Source organism: Leucoraja erinacea, chromosome 32 (assembly GCF_028641065.1).
Source record: "Leucoraja erinacea ecotype New England chromosome 32, Leri_hhj_1, whole genome shotgun sequence".
Taxonomy (NCBI): Eukaryota; Metazoa; Chordata; class Chondrichthyes; order Rajiformes; family Rajidae; genus Leucoraja; species Leucoraja erinaceus.
Genome location: NC_073408.1, coordinates 21491533 through 21516160, shown reverse-complemented (window position 1 = coordinate 21516160; position 24628 = coordinate 21491533). Strand labels below are relative to the sequence as shown.

Here is a 24628-nt window from a genome sequence, read left to right as displayed (position 1 = left end):
AACAAAAATGTCCAACATTTTGTTAATCTACCACACATTAAAATGCTGGAGCATACCAGTAACTGCAGCATTAAAAATATGTATTACCCTGTGATTAATTGCTCACTAAAGCAGAATCATTGTGCCATAAACTGACCTGGACTAAAATGTTCTTCCACACGGTTATAAAATATCATAGTAAAATTATTTTCCATAATGTAATAAACTTTAACAATCTAAAATACTCGAAACCACTATAATCACAGAAACACAAGAATGCTCTATCAAGCTGTGATAAGTCAAACCATACAAAAACATTGTACCACTTTTTAATAAAATTCACTGGGCTCCAAAATAAGCAGCACTGAAATACTGTGCCGTGTTGTGTTATGCTGACCCACAGTAAAGTACTCATACCACACACTGTGGTAAAATTAGGAGCCATAATAAATACATGGGTGCCGGTCCAGTTGAGATTCACCTATGGATCCTTGTGGAGATGAGACTGGTACTGTGTGAGCACTTTGCCTGTACCTTTAATAGCTCACTGGAACCTAGGATGGTTCTCTTAGACCAAAGGTGGCTAATGTCATTACAATACCGCAATAAAACGGATCTGCTAAAATACTTTTTGAAACCAAACCACTGCAAATACTGAACCACATTTTCATAATTAATCTACAATAAGTACTACAGAATAATGATGAACAGCTATATACTAAAATACCTTATTGCAGTCATAATCTGCAGCATGTCAATGACTCGACTGTAATCATGTATTGTCTTTCCGCTGACTGGTTAACATGCAACAAAAGCTTTTCACTGTACCTTGGTACATGTGACAATAAACTAAACTAACTGAAATATGTATCATATCCTGATATATAATGCCGCATCTGATGAGTTATACAGCACTAAAAATATTGTACCGTAATGCAATAAATTGTAGTGCATTTAATGACAGCATCACAATGCAATAAACATTATATTTTCACATCACATAACTCACTACTAAAGCATAACTCACTGCCCCTTTACTTACAGCACATTTACACAATATATTAAACTGGACCTCTTTAAAAATCTTTCATAGAGTATCAAGCTGCAATACACTAAAGCCTGGAATGTACTCTATACTTAAATACAACACATAAATATTGAACAGACTAACAGCAAAATAGTATAAATTTGGGGGATTCTAAAATACGGCACTTATCAACCCATACCAAACATAAACCACCACTTATCATTAAATGGTTAAGAAAGAACTGCAGATGCTGGAAAAATCGAGGGTAGACAAAAATGCTGGAGAAACTCAGTGGGTGAGGCAGCATCTATGGAGCGAAGGAATAGGCGACTTCTTCTGATCATTAAATATCGTCTTTTATATCGAAGAAAAATTCTAAGATTCTGCACAGGAACAATTAACAACAAAACCGACAGTGGAAATTTGGTTACAGAAATGATTTTTGGGACCTTCTTAAAACGAGGGAATGGAGGTTGAGGTACATAGAGTTGAGGTGCTTCATAATATAGCTGGAGCAAAGAACATCAGAGGTCCCCGAGAGGCTACAAATGGAGCATGCAGAGCTTTTGGAGGGTGTTGAAGTTGGGTGGAGGCATGACGGATTAAGAGGTAAAGACGTGATACAGTAAGCATGCCTTCATAGGTCAGGGCATGGCGTATAAGAGTCAGGATGTCATGATGGTGATTCATAGGACTTTGGTTAGGCCACGTTTGGAATATTACCTGCATTTCATGTCGCCCCATTACAGGAAGAATATAAAGGCTTTGGAAAATGAGCAGAGGAGGTTTACAGAATGTTGTCTGGATTTGGGGGTATAAGATACAGGGAGAGATTGGAGACACTTGAATTGATTTAACTGGGATGCCGGAGGTTGTGAGGAGACCTGATGAATAAAGTATTTAAAATTATGGAAGACATAGATGGCGTTGGCAATCAGAAAGTTTTTCACAGGATGGAAAAACAAAATACCAGAGGGTATAGCTTAAGGTGTGAGTGGCAAAGTTTAAAAGAGATGCGCAGGGCAACTTTTACACAGTGGTGAGTGCCTGGAGGCAAATATGATACTGGCATTTACAGCACATAACCATAGGACCCAGGTTAGGTAGCCATCAAAACAACCAGAATGTAGATTCATAAGATCATCAGTGATGGGAGCAGAATTAGGCCATCCGGCCCATCAAGTCTACTCCACCATTCAATCATGGATGATCTATCTTCTCCTCTCAACTCCATTCTCCCGCCTTCTCCACATAACCCCACACACCTTTATTAATCAAGAATCTATCTAACTCTGCCTTAAAAATATCCATTGACTTGGCCTCCACAACCTTCTGTGGCAAGGGATTCCACAAATTCACCACCCTCTGACTAAAGAAAATCCACCTCATCTCCTTCTGAAAGGAACATCCTTTAATTCTGAGACTATGGCCTACTCTCCCACTAGTGGAAACACCTCTCCACATCCACTCTATCCAGGCATTTCATTATTCTGATAGAAAATAATATGTAGAAGATGAAGAGAATAATTTTTTAAAGCAGTGATTTTTGTTAATCTGAACACTGGATTATAAAAGAATAATGGAATTAGATCTTATTGTAATTTTCAAAAGGAAATGTTTTATATATTTGAAAAGGATGAAAATTGCAGAGATAACGGAAAGAGCACATGGAATAAATTAAATACGTCGTTCAAAGATCCAACACGGACATGATGAGCCATAATACCTCTCCTGTACTGCAGCATTCCATGTCATGGAATGAGCGACACGGTGGTGCAGAGGTAGAGATGCTGCCTTACAGCTCTTACAGCACAGGAGACCCAGGTTCGATCCCGACTACAGGTGCTGTCTATACAGAGCTTGTACCCCGTGACTGTGTGGGTTTTCCCCGAGATCTTTGATTTCCTCCCACACTCCAAAGACGTTTTTGGTTAATCGGTTTGTAGGTTAATTGACTTGGTATAAATGTCAAATGTCCCTAATACGTCTAGGGTAGCGTTAATGTGCGGGGATCGCTGGTCGATGTGGACTCTGTGGACTGAAGGGCCTGTTTCCGCGCTGCATCTCTAAACTAAACTAATATATTAAACTGTTTAAGAAAGAACTGCAGATGCTGGAAAACTCGAAGGTAGACAAAAGTGCTGGAGGAACTCAGCGGGTAAGGCAGCATCTATAGAGAGAAGTAATAGGCAACGTTTCGGGTCGAGACCAAAGAGTCTGAAGAAGGGTCTCGACCCGAAACATCACCTATTCCTTCTCTCCGTAGATGCTACACTGCATCACATGGTAATATATTGCAATAAGGCTGCAATATTCTATTCTGTGCTACATTGCATGCTGCAAGGACTGGAGAAATTCCGAGAAATCTTTGAAATAAATGCCTTTTCAGTTTGCAAAACATTTTTCAGTTTGGTGTTATTAAACTTCCCCATAACCATATTCCAAAAATATTTTCGACATTACTCTGCAAAGCGCATCTAAAAAGGACTGGGAATTATTATTCCAAGGTAGACAAAAGTGCTGGAGAAACTCAGCGGGTGCAGCAGCATCTATGGAGCGAAGTAAATAGGCAACATTTTGGGCAAAACCCTTCATCAGTCTGAAGAAGGGTTTTGGCCCGAAAAGTTGCCTATTTCCTTCGCTCCATAGATGCTGCTGCACCCGCTGAGTTTCTCCAGCACTTTTGTCCACCTTAGATTTTCCAGCATTTGCAGTTCCTTCTTAAACAAATATTATTCCAAATTTATTATTCCAAAATGTCCAGTGCTTTGGAATATTCTCCTGATTATTTTGACAGTTATAGCAAATAGGCCGGCCTGTGCCTTTTTAGACATGGAACCGTCTTTGCTCCAGTACTTTAGTTTAGTTTAGTTGAGAGATGCAGTGAGGAAACAGGCCCTTCAGCCCATCAAGTTTGTGCCAACCACCAGCGATCACCACACACACACTAACACTATGCAACACACACCAGGGACAATTTACGATTATACTGAGCCAATTAACCTACAAACCTGTATGTTTTTGGAGTGTGGGAGGAAACCCAAGATCTCACGCACGTCAAGGGGGAGAACGTACAAACTCCGTACAGACAGCACCCATAGTCAGGATCGAAACCTGGTCTCTGGTGCTGTGAGGCAGTAACTACCGCTGTGCCACCATACCGCCCAGTAATGAAATTACTAAATTGATTTTTTGCACATAACTCCAGTACACACAGCGTACAATCATGCATATTGTTGGTAACGGGAGTCTCTCTGATCGATTCAGAATCTTACCTGGATTGGCTAACCGGCTGCTGGTTGGTCCTAGAATTTGATAAGGATCTGAAATACAGAAGCACTCTCCTCAGTATTCACCAGAATGGTAAACTAAATAAAAATGGATTTAAATTAAAAGAAAATTCACTTTAAATGCTGGAATTCCATAATAACCAAGCAGCTAAATAGAAAGAGTTTAGTTTAGTTTAGTTTGGTTTATTTAAGTTTAGTGATTGAGCATGAAAACAGGCTCTTCGTCCCAATGAGTTCACACCGATTATGGATCACCCCATACCAATTTTACCAGGCCTATTAACTTACAAACCTGTACGTCTTTGGAGCGTGAGTGAAAACCGGAACTCCTGGAGAAAACCCACATGGTCACAGGGAGAATGTACAAACTCCATACAGACAGCGCCCGTAGTCAGGATCGAACCCGGGTCTCTGGCGCTGTTGACCAGCAACTCTACCGCTGCGCCACCATGCCACCCTCGGGTAATAAATACGGTAAAATTGCGTACATCAAACCTCCTTTCACTCATTTCTGCCTTCTGTTCCTTCTCCCCCACGCACTGACTGAGAAGGTGCACTCGCTTGTGTTAATTAGGCTGGAGAGAAATTGACCCTACCCAGAGTATTTACCTAGCCAGTGTGAAACATCCCGTCTGTTTTTCACGACGAGTCACTGGGCCATTCACAAAGGGAATACCGGTGAATTGAACTTTTATTTTTCCTTTAATACTTAAATCTTAACATCCACATGCCTGCATGAAATAATCCCAAATATATGAACATAGAGACAATCCTTTTTCTACAAAAATGTTGCCTGTCCCACTGAGTTACTCCAGCATTTTGTGTCTACCGTTGGTATAAACCAGCATCTGCAGTTCTTTCCTACACACAGATCCACTATTTAACTGATTTCATAGCTAAATCAGCTCTGTTCCAGTCTCAGTATATGTGGGGGCTTCCAATGAACTCTAGTTTAGTTTAGTTCAGAGATAGAGAGTGGAAACAGGCCCTCTGTCCACCGAGTCCGTGCTGACCAACGTTCCCCGCACACTAACACTATTCTACACACACACTAGGGACAATTTACAATTTTACCGAAGCCAAATAGCCGACAAACCTGTACGTCTTTGGGGTGTGGGAGGAAAGCGGAGCACCCAAGGGAAACCCACGCGGTCACAGGCAGAACTTACAAAGTCCGTACAGACAGCACCCATAGACAGGATCGAGCCCAGGTCTCTGGCACTGTAAGGCAGCAACTCTACCGCTGCACCACTGTGCCACCCTCTAAGATGACAATCTCATAGGTCCAAGGAAACTTTTGAAGTAAATGTTAAGGAAACACCCTGATCATTTTCATATCTTTCCATTGTAAACTGATCGTAGCAGCGACACCATCTAACGACAGTTGAAGAGGCCATTAATGATGATTGTTATAGGGGTTAAATCAGCTGGAGTTCCGGGTGCTGACTGCTACCCAATAACCCCATTTTGAAGAAGCATCCCGACCCAAAACATCACCTGTATATTCCTCCACAGATGCTGCCTGACCCGGTGAGTTACTCGAGCACCATGCTAGAGATTCCAGCACCTGCAGTTCCTTGTGTCTCCATTGAGAAATATCACTGGAGTTGGATTAGTTACTGCATTTGTATTTCATTTCCCATTATTTTGACCATTTGGGCATGACACCAGAAGCCTTACCAACTGCAAGCTCTAAGAGAGTTGTTAAGGAAGAATGATATTACAAAATACTTAAGGAATAAACTTTATTCATCTGTATCCCATTTGTATATCGTCTATTCCTATATCAATGCAACTATGTGTAAACCGTTGAGTTATCTATCCAACTATCTATACAACTATCTATAAACCACTGTCGAAAAACCCTTGATAGACACAAATAGCTGGAGTAACTCTAGGTCAGACAGCATTTTTGAAGAAAAGGATAGGTGGCGTTTTGGGTCGAAACCCTTCTTCAGACATGACCTGAAATGTCACCTATTCCTTTTCTCCACAGATTGTTGAGTCTCGTTGTAACTCGCTTTCACCTAGCCCACAGCTAGCAATGGGCCATCTCCTTTATCATCGTTACTTGTTTGTATATTTTTCATTCATATGTTTTATATCTCTTTCTATATATCACCATCTATATCTCTTGTTTCCCTTTCCCCTAACTCTCAGTGTGAAGAAGGGTCTCGACCTGAAACGTCACCTGTTCATTTTCTCCAGAGATGCTGCCCGACCCGCTGAGTTGCTCCAACGTTTTGTATTCATCTTCGGTGTAATCCAATATCTGCAGCTCCTTCCTATGTCAAACCACCCTCCTCGTCGTCTGTGTTCACATATTACCTGGCTAGGTTTTGTACTCTTTTTCCTGCCCCTCCTCTCATCTTTCTTATCCCCACCCCCACTCCCACCCTCTGTAATCAGTCTGAAGAGTCCCGACCCAAGGCAGCACCCACCCATGATCTCCAGAGATGCTGCCTGACCCGCTGAGTTACTCCAGCACTTTGTGTCTTTTTTAAATCTGTAAATCGCTCAAGTTCTCTATTTTGCTCCTCACTATTACCTGGTTGGGGGCGTGGTTGCTCTGCACTTTTATTCACACTCTGGGTTGCTCCAGGTGAAGCTGAAAAAGAGATTGATAAGTAAACTTTATCCTGCTGTAACAATGGGATCAGGATCACATCCTTGTGACACCCAGGTCACTGATGGCCCAGCACAAGACCAGAGACTGAACCAATCTGCAGAAGTCGCAGAGCCATAGTGTGATACAACATGGAAACAGGTCCTTCGGCCAAACTTGCCCACACCAGCCAACATGTCTCAGCTACATGTCTGAAGAAGGGTTTCGGCCCGAAACGTTGCCTATTTCCTTCGCTCCATGGATGCTGCTGCACCCGCTGAGTTTCTCCAGCTTTTTTGTGTAACCTGTCTCAGCTACACTTGTCCCACCTGCCAGCATTTGGCCCATATCCTTCCAAACCTGTCCTATCTAACTGTTTCTTAAACCTTGGGATAGTCCCAGGCTCAAATACCTCCTCGGACAGCTCGTTCCATACACCCATCACCCTTTGTGTGTAAAGTTTACCCCTCAGATTTCTGATAAATCTTTCCCCCTTCACCTTAAACCTATGTCCTCTGGTCCTCGTTTCACCCACTCTGGGAAAGAGACTCTGTTCATCTACCCGATCTATTCCTCTCATGAGGAATATTTACCTGCACCGAGGGTGGTCAAACGTGGAATAAGTTCTCCCCTCTCCCATCAGGAAAAAGGTATCGAGGTGTGAAAAAACTCATCTCCAGTGGCGGTGCTTGCTGGAAGGGCCGAATGGCCTACTCCTGCACCTACCTTCTTTCTATACATACCTAATGATCATCTCTCTCTTCTAACAACGTGCATTCATTAACCAAGCTCCATTTTACAATGATAGAGTCATACAACACGGAAAGAGGCCCTTCGGCCCAACTTGTTCATGCCGACCAAGATGTTGCATCCAAGTTAGTCCCATTTGCCCACATTTGGCACATACCTCTAAACATTTCCTATCCATGTACCTGTCCAAATGTTCTTTGATATGCTGTTATACTGACCTGGCTCGACCACCTCCTCTGGCAGCTCATTCCATACACCCACCACCCTCTGTGTGAAAATGTTGTCCCTCAGATTCCTATTAAATCTCTTACCTTAAACCTATGTCCTCTGCTGCTTGACTCCCCTCCCCTGGGTAAAATACTCTGTGCATTTACACTATCCATTCCCCTCGTGATTTTACGCACTTTTCTAAGATCACCCCTCAACCTCCTGTGTTCCAGGAATAAAGTCTTAGCCTGCACGACCTCTCTCTATAGCTCAGTCCCGCGAGTCCTGCAAATGAATGGTCTGTTCTGTGTTGCGTTCGTTGTTGATTTTGTCAATCTTTGAGGTTTAAAAGATATTTAAATGTACTTACTTTTTGTCACGTTGTTTATATTATTGCCCCATCCGGATCTCCGGACAGTGTCGTACAATGGATCTGGAAAACAATTTAAAAATGGGATATATCGATGAGCCAAATGGCAAATTATGAATCCTGATAATCCCAGGCCTGTTCCAAAGGCACTACACAATCCAAGAAATCACTGCTTCACTTAACTTTCCAGACTCATCAATAGGAAACAATCCTAGCTGTTTGAGCAGGACTTTAACAAACCAGATTCACGATCTGGTCAGCCACAACATCACTAAAATGGTTTAGCTGATCATTCAGACACAAAAATGCTGGAGTCACTCAGCGGGTCAGGCAGCGTCTCTGGAGAAAACGAGTAGGTAATATTTTGGGTTGAGACCCTTCTTCAGACCAGCTGATCATTTATTAGATTTATGATTTGAGAGGTTCCTCGGAATGGAACTGGTGAAGTTTCTACACTTCACTGGGGCAACGTTTAAAGGAGGTGTGCTGGACAAGTTGTGTGGTACTCAGAAAGTGGTCGGTGCCAGGGCAGATGTGATAGTGGTCTTTAAGAGACATTTAAACAAGGACATTTGACAGTTTTTGGCTCCATATCTGAGAAAGGATGTGCTGGCATTGGAGAGGATCCAGAGATGGTTTACGAGAATGATCCCAGTAATGATTGGGTTAACATATGATGAGAGTTTGATGGCACTGGGCCTGTGCTCGCTGGAATTTAGAAGGATGAGGGGTGACCTCACTGAAACTGCCTGGATAGTGTGGATGTGGAGAGGATGTTTCCACTAGTGGGAGAGTCGAGGACCAGAAGCCTCAGAATAAAAGGCCATACCTTTCGAAAGGAGATAAGGAGGAATTTCTTTAGTCCGAGGATGGTGAATCTGTGGAATTCATTGTCACATGCGGCTTCTGGAGTCAATGAACATTTTTAAGAGAGCGATTGACGGATTCCTGATTAGTAAGGGTGTCGGAGGTTATGGGGAGAAAGCAGAAGAATGGGGTTGAGAGGGAAAGATAGATCAGCCATGATTGAATGGCGGAGTAGACTTGAATGTACAGAGGCTGAATGAACTACTTCTGCTCCTATAACTTACGAACTTAAGAACACATGGACCGACGGGGAATGGAGAGATATGGATCGGGTGCAAGCAGAAGAGATTTTTATAACTTGGCACAAATTGTGGGCTGACGTGCTGGTACCTATGCTGCATCGTTCTATGTTCTATTGGTTGTCAAATAAATAGCCAACGTTTTGAAATTGATTCGATAGATGCAACATTTAAAATTAATTCTGCCATTAACACACGGTGAACTTCCACGACAGAGCAACACTGGCAGTGTCTGTTCCCAAATACACTGTCTGCTTGTCCCAGGCACCAGTGCAATCAGCTGACGTGACTCAGACTTTTATGGATTTGAATGGAACGGTTTTGTTCATTTATCAGTGAACAGTTAATCTGGTGCAAAAACAAACAGTGATTAGTCTGGTGTAATACAACGATGTGTGAATAGCGGTAACCTGCATGTGCCAATGTCTGGTTTAGACTGCACTTTAGAGATACAGAGCGGAAACAGGCCCTTCGGCCCACCAAGTCTGCACCAAAGCTGTCGGAGGAGATAGTTGAGGCAAGGATTATCGCAGCGTTTAAGAAACAGTTAGACAGATACATAGGTAGACAAAAATGCTGGAGAAACTCAGCGGGTGAGGCAGGAGCAAAGGAAATAGGTAACGTTTTGGGTCGAAACCCTTCTTCAGACAGGTACATAGATAGGACAGGTTTGGAGGAATAATGCAGGCTGGTGGGACTAGTGTGACTAGGACATGTCAGCCAGTGTGGGCAAGTTGGGCTGAAGGGTCTGTTTCCACTATGGCTCTATGCTGCTGCAATTTGTGGGATCATGAAATATTACAGAATGGGCTCAACTAACATGATTAATATCATCCAACTAACCCATAAATTCAAGGAGCTCGTGAGTCCTGCATGTTGTGAATTGTGGTTAACGATTATTTTGGATGTAAAATTTAAAATTTTAATCTATTTTCTTAACTTTTCTTATCCCGTTCCCTCTCTTCCCCCAATGTATTCCTCACTTGGTCCTGATTTGAATGTAATTTGACTTCCATCATTCTCTGTTCTTCTCGTTCAATCCCGTGGGCTCAGGAGCTGCCTGGTTGGTCCCATCACTCACTGAGCTCCCACGCACCCTGTTGGCTCAGTTCATCTGAGTTCTAGTTGGCTGAGACTCAGTAACAAGGTTGTCCCTCAAAGGAACGATTCAACGATTAACTGTGGCATTCGCAGATCCAGCAAACAGCCAGATGTTCTCGTCACCGGCTCTCCCCACAACTCCTCCAATCTTGCACAAATGCATTAAGCCCCTGTCCCATGATGCGAGTTCACCCAAGAGCTCTCCCGAGTTTTTAAAAAAAAATCAAACTCCTGGTACTTCATCACAAGTATTTTTTTTACTCTTGGAAATTTTTCACAGTGTTGAAAAAAACTTCAGGAGTTTCACGAGCTTTCCCGAGTACCTGCCGTTAGCGTTACGAGCCGCTACGAGACGTCCACGACCTCCGACGTACCCGCTACGTACATTTTACGTACTTATCCTGGACTTTCCCATCCCAGTGGTCAGGCTGTGAGGTACAATGAGACTTCAGTAACAGCTAGGCTTAACACTCCCTGACTGAAGGCTCCCGACAAATATTGAGATGCTGTTAAGAGTGTTTAATATGCCACTGATCAATCTTTATAAATGTTACACTAGACTTTAGAGATACTGTGCAGAAACAGGCCCTTTGACCCACTGAATCTGTGCTGACCATCAATCACCCTGTACACTGACACTATCCCACACACTAGGAGCAATTTACAATTTGTACCAAACCTACACACCAGTGCAAGAAAGAACTGAAGAAGGGTTTCGGCCTGAAACATCACCGAATCCTTCCCTCCAGAGATGCTGCCTCACCCGCTGAGTTACTCCAGCATTTTGTGTTAACCTGCAAACCGGCTCTTCTTGGGAGGAATGGAAGCACCCGGATAGTGGAGATGGTCCACACATTTGAGTTCCTACATGCAAATATCACAAACAATTTGACCTCATCCAACCACATTTGCACTATGACCAGGAAAGCCCACCAAAGCCTTTACTTCTTCAGAAGACTAAGGAAATCCAACATGTCCCCAATGACTTGTACCGAATGCAAGTCATTGGAGAAAGCATCCTGCCCATGTACCACAGCTTGGGTTGGCATCACAATGGCATGATCTGCCCAAGGTCGCATCACGATGTCATAGCGGTAGGCAACTGCCTTACAGCGCCAGAGACTCAGGTTCAACCCTTGCTATGGGTGCTTGTCGGTACAGAGTTGGTACCATCTCCCATGAGCTGTATGGGTTTTCTCCACGATCTTCGCTTTCCTCCCACACTCCAAAGACGTACAGGTTTGTAGGTTAATTGGCTTGGTGCAAATGTAAAATTGTCCCGAGTAGTGTGTGTACGATAGTGTTAGTGTGCGGGGATCGCTGGTCGTTGCAAACTCTGTTTCCACACTGTATTTCGAAACAAAACTATAATCACACAAACAGCCGTCCACCCCAGGGAACCATCTACACTTCATGCTGCTTCAGGAAGCCGTCAACATTATGAAGGACCACTCAGACTCATTCTCTCTTCTCCCCTTTTCCATCAGGCAGAAGATTTAAATGTTTGAAAGCACGTACCACCTGATTAGAAACATAGAAACATAGAAATTAGGTGCAGGAGTAGGCCATTCGGCCCTTCGAGCCTGCACCGCCATTCAATATGATCATGGCTGATCATCCAACTCAGTATCCCGTACCTGCCTTCTCTCCATACCCCCTGATCCCCTTAGCCACAAGGGCCACATCTAACTCCCTCTTAAATATAGCCAATGAACTGGCCTCAACTACCCTCTGTGGCAGAGAGTTCCAGAGATTCACCACTCTCTGTGTGAAAAAAAAGTTCTTCTCATCTCGGTTTTAAAGGATTTCCCCTTTATCCTTAAGCTGTGACCCCTTGTCCTGGACTCCCCTAACATCGGGAAACAGTTTTCCTGCATCTAGCCTGTCCAACCCCTTAAGAATTTTGTAAGTTTCTATAAGATCCCCTCTCAATCTCCTAAATTCTAGAGAGTATAAACCAAGTCTATCCAGTCTTTCTTCATAAGACAGTCCTGACATCCCAGGAATCAGTCTGGTGAACCGTCTCTGCACTCCCTCTATGGCAATAATGTCCTTCCTCAGATTTGGAGACCAAAACTGTACGCAATACTCCAGGTGTGGTCTCACCAAGACCCTGTACAACTGCAGTAGAACCTCTCTGCTCCTATACTCAAATCCTTTTGCAATGAAAGCTAACATACCATTCGCTTTCTTTACTGCCTGCTGCACCTGCATGCCTACCTTCAATGGCTGGTGTACCATGACACCCAGGTCTCGCTGCATCTCCCCCTTTCCCAATCGGCCACCATTTAGATAATAGTCTGCTTTCCTGTTTTTGCCGCAAGGGCCACATCTAACTCCCTCTTAAATATAGCCAATGAACTGGCCTCAACTACCCTCTGTGGCAGAGAGTTCCAGAGATTCACCACTCTCTGTGTGAAAAAAGTTTGAAAAGTTTGATTGAAGGACAGCGTCTTATCAGACTCTTGAATATACCCATCGAATGCTAAGAGTGAATTCCTGATCCACTTGGACATCCCTTCGACATTTTTTTATCGGGGCTTTCCCTGTAACATTATATTCTACATTCTACACGCAGATTGCGTTTTTAATTAAGTAGGAATGATGGCAAGGAAGGTGATGAATGGAAATATTGGCTAGTAGATGGATAAATCTGCGATATATGCTGTCATTCACATGGCTACCCGTAAAATAAATAAGATACACAACCCTCAGGCAGTTGATGCTTAGATGCTGTTTTTGCTCCGCTGCCTTGTGTTAGTAAATTCTCAGCATTTTCATCCAAGCTGCACATAAGGTATTAGCTATTAATATATACCGAGACAAAGTAATCCCATCCGTTGAATGAAAAGTGACATGAAATATCATAAACATTGAAAGTGGATTGAAGGGTGCTGATATTTCTCATTCCCCACTATTTGTTGTTCTGGAATGCATTTCCTGCAAGGAAAGTGGAAGCAGATTCCGGAGTAATTTTTAAAACGATTTGGGGTTGTAACAGGAAAAGGAAAAATTTGCAAGGCTTTGCAGAAAGTCAAGGGGAGTTTGGTTAATTAGAGTGGACACAAAATGCTGGAGCAACTCAGCAGGTCAGGCAGCATCTCTGGAGAGAAGGATTGGGTGACGTTTCGGGTCAAGACCCTTCTTCAGACTGAAGAAAGAGAAACTGGAGATAGGGAAGGGCACAAAGAGAATGCAAGGTTTTAAAATGCCAGATCAAAGCAGATGATGATCAAGGAAATTTACAATGGTTCATTGATGACTGAGGGGAAGGTGACAACGAGGCATACAATCAATAAAATTAATCAGGAGGACAGTGAAACTAGTAAGAGAACTGGGGTGATGGAGGGATGGAGAGAGAGAGGAAAAGCAAGGGTTACTTGAAGTTAGAGAAATCAAAACATTTACCGCTGGATTGAAAGCTGCCCAAGCAAAGTAGAAGCTGGTTCAGTTTAGTTTAGTTTAGAGATACAGCACTGAAACAGGCCCTTCGGCCCATCGAGTCCACACTGACCAGCATTCCCCGCACATTAACATAAGCCTACACACACTAGAAACAGTTTACACTTAAACCAAGTATACAAACCCAAGCCAATTAACCTACAAGCCTGTATGTCTTTGGAGTGTGGGAGGAAACCGAAGATCTCGGAGAAAACCCACGCGGGTCACAGGGAGAATGTAAAAACTCCGTCTGGACAGCATCGGATCGAACCCGGGTCTTGGGCACTGCAAGGCAGCAACTATAGCCTGCACCACAGTGCCCCCATATGGTATGATCGCATTGGACAAAACAGTGTCTTCTGCGTTGTATAATCCTATGAGCCTTGGTATTTAGCACCAATCTAGCAGCCAGTAAAATAATACTGCACACTATTCTACCTTCGCTTTTTTAATCAATTATACACACTACATCTATTGTTCCTTGTATTTGAAATAACTACACAATTATTTGCAAATGTTGCAGCATTTTTCCAAATATAAAGGTTTAAGGATATGTAGATATAAAAAGGTCTGGAATGTTTCGCAGCTCTCCAAAGCAAACAATGTCATTTCAAAATATGATTGGATGAGGAAAAGTAAAATTGAACTGAGACGGGGTAATATTTAAAACATGACAGCTTAAATTTGTCTGAGAATTTTAAATGCAGGCCATGTCAAGGCGGGATCGTGGATTTAAGTAATTACTTGGTAGCCAGACTGCAAGAAATAACACACAAACAGGACCTAGGAAGTGGGCCAGAAGTTAATGATTTCACTGTAAGCATGTTAAGAGTGCACAGTGCTATAATTTTACAATCACTGAGCTTGTACACAAACCCTCAACCAGCCCAGAGAAACATAATTTAAAAAATCCTTTCTGCATTTTTCCCCACCGTTGACTTGCATTTTGTTTACTTTTGCCTGAAAGGAATCAGATGATTTATTACAACACAAAAAGGAAACATTTGGAAGTTGAGGTGCTTCCAGATTAATAAACCTCCCCAAACTCTCTTGCACAAGAAAGTCATATAGAAAAGAATGCGTTTGAGCCTAAGCAAACAATTTTCAATCAATGATCTCAGTGAGATTCAACAATTGAAAACAGATATCTAAACTCTATTTAATTCACCAAATGCTTGCTATCTAGTAAATCTTGCTTGGAAAGAGGAAAGCTACAGGTCGTTTGTTTTAATATGCTTTGGCTTGTTTTATTAGTTACTGACATTAGGTTTAAAATGAATAGTGTCACTTTGTGATATTTAACAGAATAATCCTTAATTCGGGCAAAAGTCACTCAGGGAAGTGCCCCAGGGAAGTCATCAGCCCTGTCCCCCCAAACTGGGTTGATTCACCAGCTCCAGTGGTTTATAGGATCCCCAAAGAGTTGTGTTTCCTGAGCTGTGTGTTCATGCACAGAGCTCTCTTTGTCTCACTCTCTCCCCACCTCCCCCAATCTCCATCACAATTATCATATGGTGCAGCCTTGTGGATGAAGGGCTCAAACCAAACCAAACACAGAAACAGGATCCAGCTATTCTGAGCACCCACTGCCCTTCCTCTTCACAGCAGTCAATGCCTCTGCCTATCTTTGCCACATAAAATGAAAACTGCAGTCAAAGAAACACATCAATGTGTGGATATTTTGTTAGTGCAGGATGTAGATTATGAAAAAAATGAAATGTACTAGGTCATTGCAGATCAAAACCAGATATTGATATGGGAGTGACAGTGTAGCTAAAATAGTCAAATGTTGCACAAATAAACCAGGTCGAATAATAACTGAGAAAATGCAGATTCAAATCACGATAGAGAGTTTGAAATTATTTAAGAACCTGAATATAAATAACATGCATCAGTAAAATTGACATCTGAACCCTATGTATAGTTTATATCGGTTTTGAGATATAGCGTGGATACAATGCCCTTCGGCCCACCAGGTCCACGCTGAGCAGCAATCACCCGTGCACTTGTTCTATTCTAAACACTAGGGATCATTTTTACAGCAGGCAATTAACCTACAAACCTGCTTGTCTTTGGGATGGGGGAGAAAACTGGAGTTTAGTCATCGGAGACCTGAGATGTACATGCCCCACGCTACATCAATGGTGCTAAAGTGGAGAATGTTGATAGTCGCGTTGCGGTAGAATTTACAGCGCCGGAGACCCGAGTTTGATCCGGACTATGGCTGCTGTCTGTAGCAAGTTTGTACGTTCTCCCTGTGACCGTGTGGGTTTCCTCCAGGTGCTCCAGTTCCTCCTACATTCCAAAGACGTGCAGGTTTGTGGGTTAATTGGCTTCTGTAAATTGTCCCCAGTGTGTAGGGTAGAACAAGTGTACAGGTGATCGTGGACAGTGCGAACTCGGTGGGCCGAAGGGCCAGTTTCCACGCTGCATCTCCAAACTAAGCTTTGTGTTCCAAAGCATAAATATCGCCAACATTTGATTGTGGCCCAATTGCATTGACACCATGAAAGCACACCAACCCCTCTACTTCCTCAATAGACTAAGGAAATGCAGCAGGTCTCAAATTACACTTAACAATTTAGATGCCCCGTAAAACAGCATCCTATACTGATGCATCACAGCTTGGTTTGGGACATGCTCTACCCAAAGCTGCAGGAAACACATCCCATTCCATCACACAAACAAGTCCTCCCCCATTGACCGCATCTAGAGTCCACGCTGAATGAATGAATGAATACTTTATTGTCACAAGTAACAAATCACAGTGAAGTCATTTGCTTGCATTCCCAAGGTATGCAATAGTCACCACATAAAGGGCCCTTACAAAGTTACAAAGTACCCCACGCCCAGTCCCCCTTTGTTCTCCCCCCCCTCCCCCATTGTTATTGGACTCTTGACCAATTCATTCATATAATAAGGATTTACTTCCCATCTCCCAATCTACCATGTTGCACTTTTTCTAACTTCACTTTCTCTGTCGCTGTAAAACTATATACTGTTAACTGTTTATTTTTCTCTTTTTGCACTACCTGTTGCACTCACATAAGGACAATTTACCTGGACAGCTTGCAAAACAATGTTTTTTACTGTAATCTCGATACACATCACAATAATAAACCATACTAAGCCAAACCTAATGAATTGTTAGAAACACAAGGAACTGCAGATGCTGGAATCTTGAACAAAACATAAAGTGCTGGAGTAACTTAGCAATTCAAGCAGCATCTGTGGACGGAATGGATACATTTCTGGTTGGGATCCATTTTTTGGACCAAGTTATCATTTCCTCCACAGATGCTGCCTGACCCATTGAGTTACTCCAGGACTTGGTGTTTTGTTGGTGAATTGTTAACAGCATCTCAAAGTGATCTAACGACCCTCTTAGTTTAAGAAGAAAACCCTTTTACATCCTCCTAGAATAAATGTTGATGCTCAAAACTGCCTACTCTTCACCTCCGAGGTATAGAGTAAATGAAAAATAATGCATCAGATCAAATAACCAGACTTTAACCCAGTGGGGCTCCCTATCCATGCATTTCATCCATTCTTGCTGGGAATTGAAAACTCAGATACGATAGTCCACCATTTAATAATATCCAAGTTCAAACGGTATCTTTGACTAGGCAAATACAGAAACATCAATATGAGACCAATAGGTCTGGTAACAAATACATCTTGAAACACCATTATTCTACACTGCACAGTGGTTCCAGTACTGTAAATGTTTTAAAGTATTCCTCCAGGATATCCATTAAATATTAATGCAGGAGGAAGTATCTTAAGACAGCAAAAAAAACTCTGCTGAGCCTGAAGACCATACAAACATTTCTTTAAATCCGACTGTGCGTACCACATAAATTATGCTCTGTATATTTATATCTCCTATGGTGTGATATTCCTGCACTAGGAAGCTATGGGGCTATGTCTTATAATGATCCCTTATGCCTAGACTCTCAGACACTGACCGCAGAATCCCAAATATACACTACCACATTGTATCATAGTGTATCCCTAGAACCTATTGTTATCTATCCAGAAAAATCCAAAATGTACCTATCCCTTCCATTGACTCCATTTACACCTCACGCTGCCTCGGCAAGGACATCAGCATAATCAAGGATAAGTTGCACCCCGGCCACTCCCCTCTCCCATTGGGCAAAAGGTACAGAAGTGTGAAAACGCACACCTCCAGATTCAGGGACAGTTTCTTCCCAGCTGTTATTAGGTAACGGAATCATCCTACCAACAACTTTTTGCTCTATCTCGGTACACATATCAATAAACTAAACTCATGGCCATGGTGGCCAGGTACCTGATGTAGCAGAGGAAGGAACTGCAGATGCTGGTTTCATCCGAAGATAGACATAAAAAACTGGAGTAACTCAGCGGGACAGGTACCATCTCTGGAGAGAAGGAAAGGGTGATGTTTCGGGTTGAGACCTTTCTTCAATCTGAAGACGGGACTCAACCCGAAACATCACCCATTCCTTCTCTCCAGAGATGCTGCCTGTCCCACTGAGTTACTCCAGCTTTTTGTGTCTACCTGATGTTGCGGGGTTGGTGGAGTTCCCAATCTGCCAGCAGTAATGCCAGATTCATAGAACATAGGAGCAGGCACAGCACAGGAACAGGCCCCTCAGCCCACGATGTCCATGCCAAACCCGATTCAAAGTTAAACTAATCTCCGCTGTCTGCAAGTGATTCCCTGCAATAATCTTGTGCCTATCCTAATGTCTCCTAATTCCCACTATTGTATCTGCTTCCACCATCACCCCAGGCACTCAACACCTTCTGTGTAAACAAAACTGCCCCACACATCTCCTTTAAACTTTACCCCTCTAACCTTAAAGCTATGCCCTCTATGCTTTGGCATTGCCACCCCAGAGAAAAACCTTCTGACTGTTTACCCTGAAAACTCCTGCCAGGTCTTCCCTCAAACTTAGATATTCAAGAGAAAACAATTCCAAGATTGTCCAAACTCTCCCAACAGCTAATAACCTCTAATGCAAGCGGTGGACTAGGGCGGCATGGTGGCGCAGCATAGAGTTGCTGCCATGCAGCACCAGAGACCCGGGTTCGATCCAGACTACGGGTGCTCTCCCTACGGAGATCGTCCGTTCTCCCCGCGACCTGCATGGATTTTCTCCGGGATCTCCGGTTTCCTCCCACACTCCAAAGACGTACAGGTGTGTAGGCTAATTGGCTTGGTAAAAAAACTGTAAACCGTCCCTGTTGTGTGTAGGATAGTGCTGGGGACCGCTGGTCGACATGAAAGGGTCTGTTTACACGCTGTATCTCTAAACCAAACTAAAAACGATACAGTGTGTAAGAATGAACTGCAGATGCTGGTTAAAACCGAAGAGAGACACAAAAAGCTGGAGTAACTCGTATGTAAATAATATATATATATATCGACATACACACATATGTAAAACAAACAAATAATAACAGTGCAATGGGCTAAATTGAATGCCTCTGCGTCTTATTTGGAGGTTGCAGCATTTAATCTGATGGCTGTAGGAAAGAAGCTGCTCCTGAACCTGGACTTGCCGTTTTCAGGCTCCTGTACCTGTTTCCTGCGGTGAATTTTTTGAAGCAGCGATTCCAGTAAATGCATTCGATGGTGGGGCGGTCAGTGCCCGTGATGGACTGGGCAGTTCACAACTTTTTGCAATCTTCTTCGCTCCGGGGCGTTTGCGTTGTGAATGGGAACCAGACCATGATGTATGCTCTGTCCTTGTACACCTGTAGAAGTTCAGGAGCATCCTCGCTGACACACAGAGAGGGTTGACCCTGGATCTGAATCTATTACTTATGAACGGCACCATCTGCACCGGTTTGCATTAGACCCACAAATCATGGGCCGCTGCGCGAACTGGTGGCCAGGAACGGAGAAGCAATTGTAGCGCCGTTAATAAAACACAAAGTGCTGGGGTAACTCATTGGGTCAGGTAACATCTGTGGAGGCAGCGGACAGGCGACGTTTCGGGTCGGGAGGGACTTCATCCATTCCCTCCACCGGTGCCGCCTGACCCGCTGAGTTCCTCCAGCACTTTGTGTTTTTTTTTCGATCAGGATTCCAACATAGTGTCTCTCTGAACTTTAGCCCACGCCGTGATAATATCATCAGCCTCGGCCGGCGCTCTCACTCACTGCAGAGTGGGCATTGACTCGGCGATGGACATTGCACGCAACCCAGGCAAGTCTGGCCACGGGGTTGTGGACAAATCTAACGCACGGTTTTCACCCAAACTTCCCATTTACTGAAAGCCACGAGAAGGAGGGGGAGAGAGGTTAATGGGAGATGTTTGTTCTCAGTGCAGTCATTAGATAGCGGCGTGCTGTTTCAATACCCTTGTGAACCCACTGTCCTCACCCCGCCCCCTCTCTCCCCCCCCCCCCCATCCTCCCCACTTCCCACCCCTCTCAACCCCCCACTTCTTTCTTTCTCCCCCTCCTTCCTCCCTTTCTCCACCCCTTTCCTCTCCCCCATCTCCTCCCCTCTCTTCCCCTCCCTTCTTCTCCCCTCCCTTCTTCTCCCCTCCCCTCTCATCCCCTCCCTTCTTCTCCCATCCCCACCCCTCCTTCCCTCTCCTGGACTCGGGAACTAGAAGCACAAGTCACGCTCTCCTGTTAATTAAAGAGACAATGCCCGACTTTTCTCGCCCTCACTGTATCAATAAGGAGCGATGCCGATTGTTCTGCCTTTGTCGGCCGCGCCACCTGTCCCACAGTCACGCTCTCGCCTCTCCCGATCAACTATTTGTTCAGCCGCCCCTTTCACACAAATAACACGCCGCGGGTTTAAAGAAAATCTCATTATAGCTACCAACCGGTGGCCCTTTGTCCGGGTAATGCATCTTTTATTTTCAGGTATTCAGGTAGAGGCGCAGGGCTGGTGAATAGCAGCGAGTGTAGTGTAGTGTGTGTGCATTGTGTATGCGGGTACAATGGGTGCACCTGCAGCGACGGGACGGGATGGAGCTGGGTCGCCCGTTCACTGGGCATCACTGCCCGCTCCTTGTCCATATTATCCAAATCACACTGAGAATAATGCTCTTCGGCAGGGAAGTTACAGCATGGGAACAGACCCTTCGGCCCACCGAGTTCATCCTACGCATCAACCCCCTATTTGCACTCATCCTACACTAGAGTCATATAGCGTTGAAAGACACCTTTCCTCCAGCTTGCCCACGCAGATCAACATGTCTCAGTCTGAAGAAGGTTCTCCACACAAATCGTCACCCATTCCTTATATCTGGAGACGCTGCCTGTCCCGCTGAGTTACTCCAGCATTTTGTGTCTATGCTCCATCTGCACTAGACTCACCTTCCTGTGTTTGGCTCCATAACCCTCAAAACCTCTCCTTTCCATGTTCCTGTCTAAATGTTTCTTAAGCGTTGCAATAGTGCCTGCCTTGACTACCTCCTCCAGTAGCTTGCTACAAATACCTACCAGGTTCCTATTAATTCTTTCTCCCCTGGTTCCTCTGGTTCTCGATTCACCTACTTTGGGTAAAAGACTTTGTGCATTTACCCTATCTGTTCCTCTTCTGATCTTATACACCTCTATAAGATCACCCCTCATATTCATGCGCTCCATGGAATAAAGTTCTAACCTGTTCAACATTTCCCAAACCCAATTACATCAGTCAATTAACCTACAAGCCCGCATGTCATTGAGTTGTGGGCAGAAACCGGAGCCCCTCACAATTAAATCACAGAGTCATGGAGAGATACAGCAAGGAAACAGGCCCTTCGGCCCACCGAGTCCACACCGACCAGCAATCCCCGCATATTAACACTATCCTACACACACTAGGGACAATTAGATTTTTTTACCAAGCCAATTGACCTTCAAACCTGTACGTCTTTAGAGTGTGGGAGGAAACCAACGATCTCAGAGATAAGCAACGCAGGTCATGGGGAGAACGCACAAACTGCGTACAGATCAGCACCCGTAGTCAGGATCAAACCTGGGTCTCAAGCACTGTAAGGCAGCACCTCTGCCACAGTGCTGCCCCGGGTGGATTTCCTGGAAGATGATGTATGTATTTTTTTGTTTTAAAGATACAGCTTAGAATCAGGCCCTTCGGCCCACTGAGTCCATGCTGACCATCGATCACCCAAAAAACACCGGTTCTATCTAGATACTAGCTTAGTAACTAGAGAAGCTAGTTGTAAGGTAACTGGCGAAGAATGGAGAAAGAATGAAGATGAATTATTTGATTTAATTTGTAATGAAACCTGAAAGTGGTAAACACAGGTTGCGAGTTATTATTGCTCAGTTTGCTGTTATATTAAGAGAACAGCTAAAATGGGTGAACCTATTAATATGATATTCTTTCATATGACTGAGGCCGTTACTTCGAAAATAGATTGTTCTCCAATGTCCAAGACTGTACTGTGGTATAAATCAGTCTCTACTCTTACATGCAAGGCTGTGTGAGGATATACTATGATGCAGATGAGGTACTGCTTTTGATTCACGTGGGCAGCACAGTGGAGCTGTGATAGAGTTGATGCCTAACAGTGTCAGGGACCCGGGTCCAATCCTGACTACGGTTGCTGTCTGCACAGAGTTTGTACGTTCTCCCTGTGACTGCGTGGATTTCCTCCAGATTCCTCCCACACTCCAAATACGTACATGTTTGTAGCTTAATTGACTTCTGTAAATTTAGGGTGCAGGATAGTGCTAGTGTATGGGGCGATTGCTGGTCGGAGTGGACTGTTGGCCAAAGGGCCTGTCTCCATGCTGTTTCTCTATAGTTTCTCAATAAAGGTGTGATATCAATCTGCTGAAGCAGCAGCAGCGTTTGTCTTTTGCCACAGTTGTTTGTCCTTACAGATCCTCATTTTCATAGTCACATAATAATAATAACCCTAATAACGTGTAGAGCACATTTCACACAATTGAATGCAACCTAAAGTGCTTTTCACAAAAACACAGATCTACACAAAAATAGAATTTAAAACAGTAAGGACATAGGCAGTTAATAGGCAGTTAATAACATAAAAAGCACGGATTTATATACAAAATATAACATTAAAAAAAATTGGGTGTAAAAGGACAAAAAGCAAAATTGTAGACACAAAATGCAAGAGAGCGTGAAGCAGCATCTATGGAGAGAAGGAATTGGCGACGTTTCCGGGCGAGACCCTTCTTCGAGACCCTTCTTCAATGTTTCTGAAACATTGTGATAGTGCCTTCCTCAACTATCTCCTATGGCAACTTGTTTCATACACGCACCACCCTTTGTGTGAAAAAGTTACCCCTCGGGTCCATATTAACGCTTCCCCTCCTCACCTTAAATCTATGATTCTTGATTCCCCTATTCTTAGCAAGAGACTCTGTGCATCTACCCAATCTATTCCTCTCATGATTTTGTACATTTTCAAGCTGACATTTTCTAAAAACAGCTGTACAATTAGTCCCATTCCCCTCAACCTTTCCCCATAGCTTTTTCAAATCCTCAAGGACTCCTTCAGTTACCATTCGTTGTTCTGTGGCATTCAGAGATCTACACAGCAGCATTCTGTTCTGTGGCTGCAGCAAGCAATGTAATCTGCTTCACGCAGCTGAGCATCTTGATGTAGAATTGCATTTTCGCTTTAACAGTGTTGACAATATGACATACTGTTTCTTTTTCTAATGCCCCAACCGATGAAGGCAAGCAAACCACAAGCCTTCTTCACCGCTCTGTCTACTTGTGTAGTTACTTTCAGGGAGCTATGGACTTGAACCCTTAGATCCCTCTCTATATTAACGCTGATAAAATCTTTGCCATTAACGGTATACTTCCGCCTTGCTTTAACTTTCCAAAGTACAACACCTCACACTTATCCCAGATACAATTCCATTTGCTATTACTCCACCCATTGCTATTTGATATGGAATTCAACTTCGTATTTTGTACTTTTGCAGTTTGATCTTTCAGTTTCTTAGAATTTATACAGGCAGCAAAAATATTTAAGGGTCCTTAAAATATGGAATCATTATTTTAGAAACTCAAGGAGATTATCTGAGTGAGGCATTCAGAACTATGGAGAAGATAAGACAAAAAGCTGGAGTAACCCAGCGGGTCAGACAGCATCTCTGGAGAAAAAGAATAGGTGACATTTCGGGTCAAGAGCCTTCTTCAGACTGAGAGTCAGGGAAAAGGGAAACGTGAGATATAGATGGTGATGTTGAGAGATATAGAACAAATGAATTAAAGATATGCATAGAAGTAACAATAATAAAGGAAACAGGCCATTGTTAGCTGTGGGCTGGGTGAAAACGAGTTACAGACAATGAGACTCAACAAGACGACTTTGAAGCTGGTACGATGGGTGAGGAGGCATGGAGAGAGAGGGGATGCAAGGGTTACTTGAAGTTAGAGAAATCAAAATTCATACCACTGGGGTGTAAACTGCCCAAGCGAAATATGAAATGCTGTTCCTACAATTTGTGTTTGGTCTCCATATAACCATATAACCATATAACAATTACAGCACGGAAACAGGCCATCTCGACCCTTCTAGTCCGTGCCGAACACATAATCTCCCTAGTCCCATATACCTGCGCTCAGACCATAACCCTCCATTCCCTTCCCATCCATATAACTATCCAATTTATTTTTAAATGATAAAAATGAACCTGCCTCCACCACCTTCACTGGAAGCTCATTCCACACAGCTACCACTCTCTGGTCTCACTCTGACAATGGAGGTAGCCTGGGACTAAAGGTCAGTGTGGGAATGAGAAGGG

At 43.5% G+C, this 24628-nt stretch overlaps 1 protein-coding gene across 6 annotated transcripts in view; it reads right to left on the bottom strand.

The window, feature by feature from the left end:
- The window catches only part of fli1 (Fli-1 proto-oncogene, ETS transcription factor), a 71529-nt gene that overhangs the window by 8445 nt on the left and 38456 nt on the right, over positions 1 to 24628 (bottom strand). For 5 of the 6 annotated variants that reach the window (XM_055660886.1, XM_055660887.1, XM_055660884.1 and 2 more), the window contains 3 exons: positions 8229 to 8291; positions 6845 to 6904; positions 4282 to 4329 (listed from right to left, as the gene is read on the bottom strand). In XM_055660886.1, the coding sequence (XP_055516861.1) occupies positions 4282 to 4329; positions 6845 to 6904; positions 8229 to 8291 (171 nt within the window). The remainder of the gene's footprint in view (positions 1 to 4281; positions 4330 to 6844; positions 6905 to 8228; positions 8292 to 24628) is intronic. The other variant, XM_055660885.1, reaches the window with a different exon arrangement.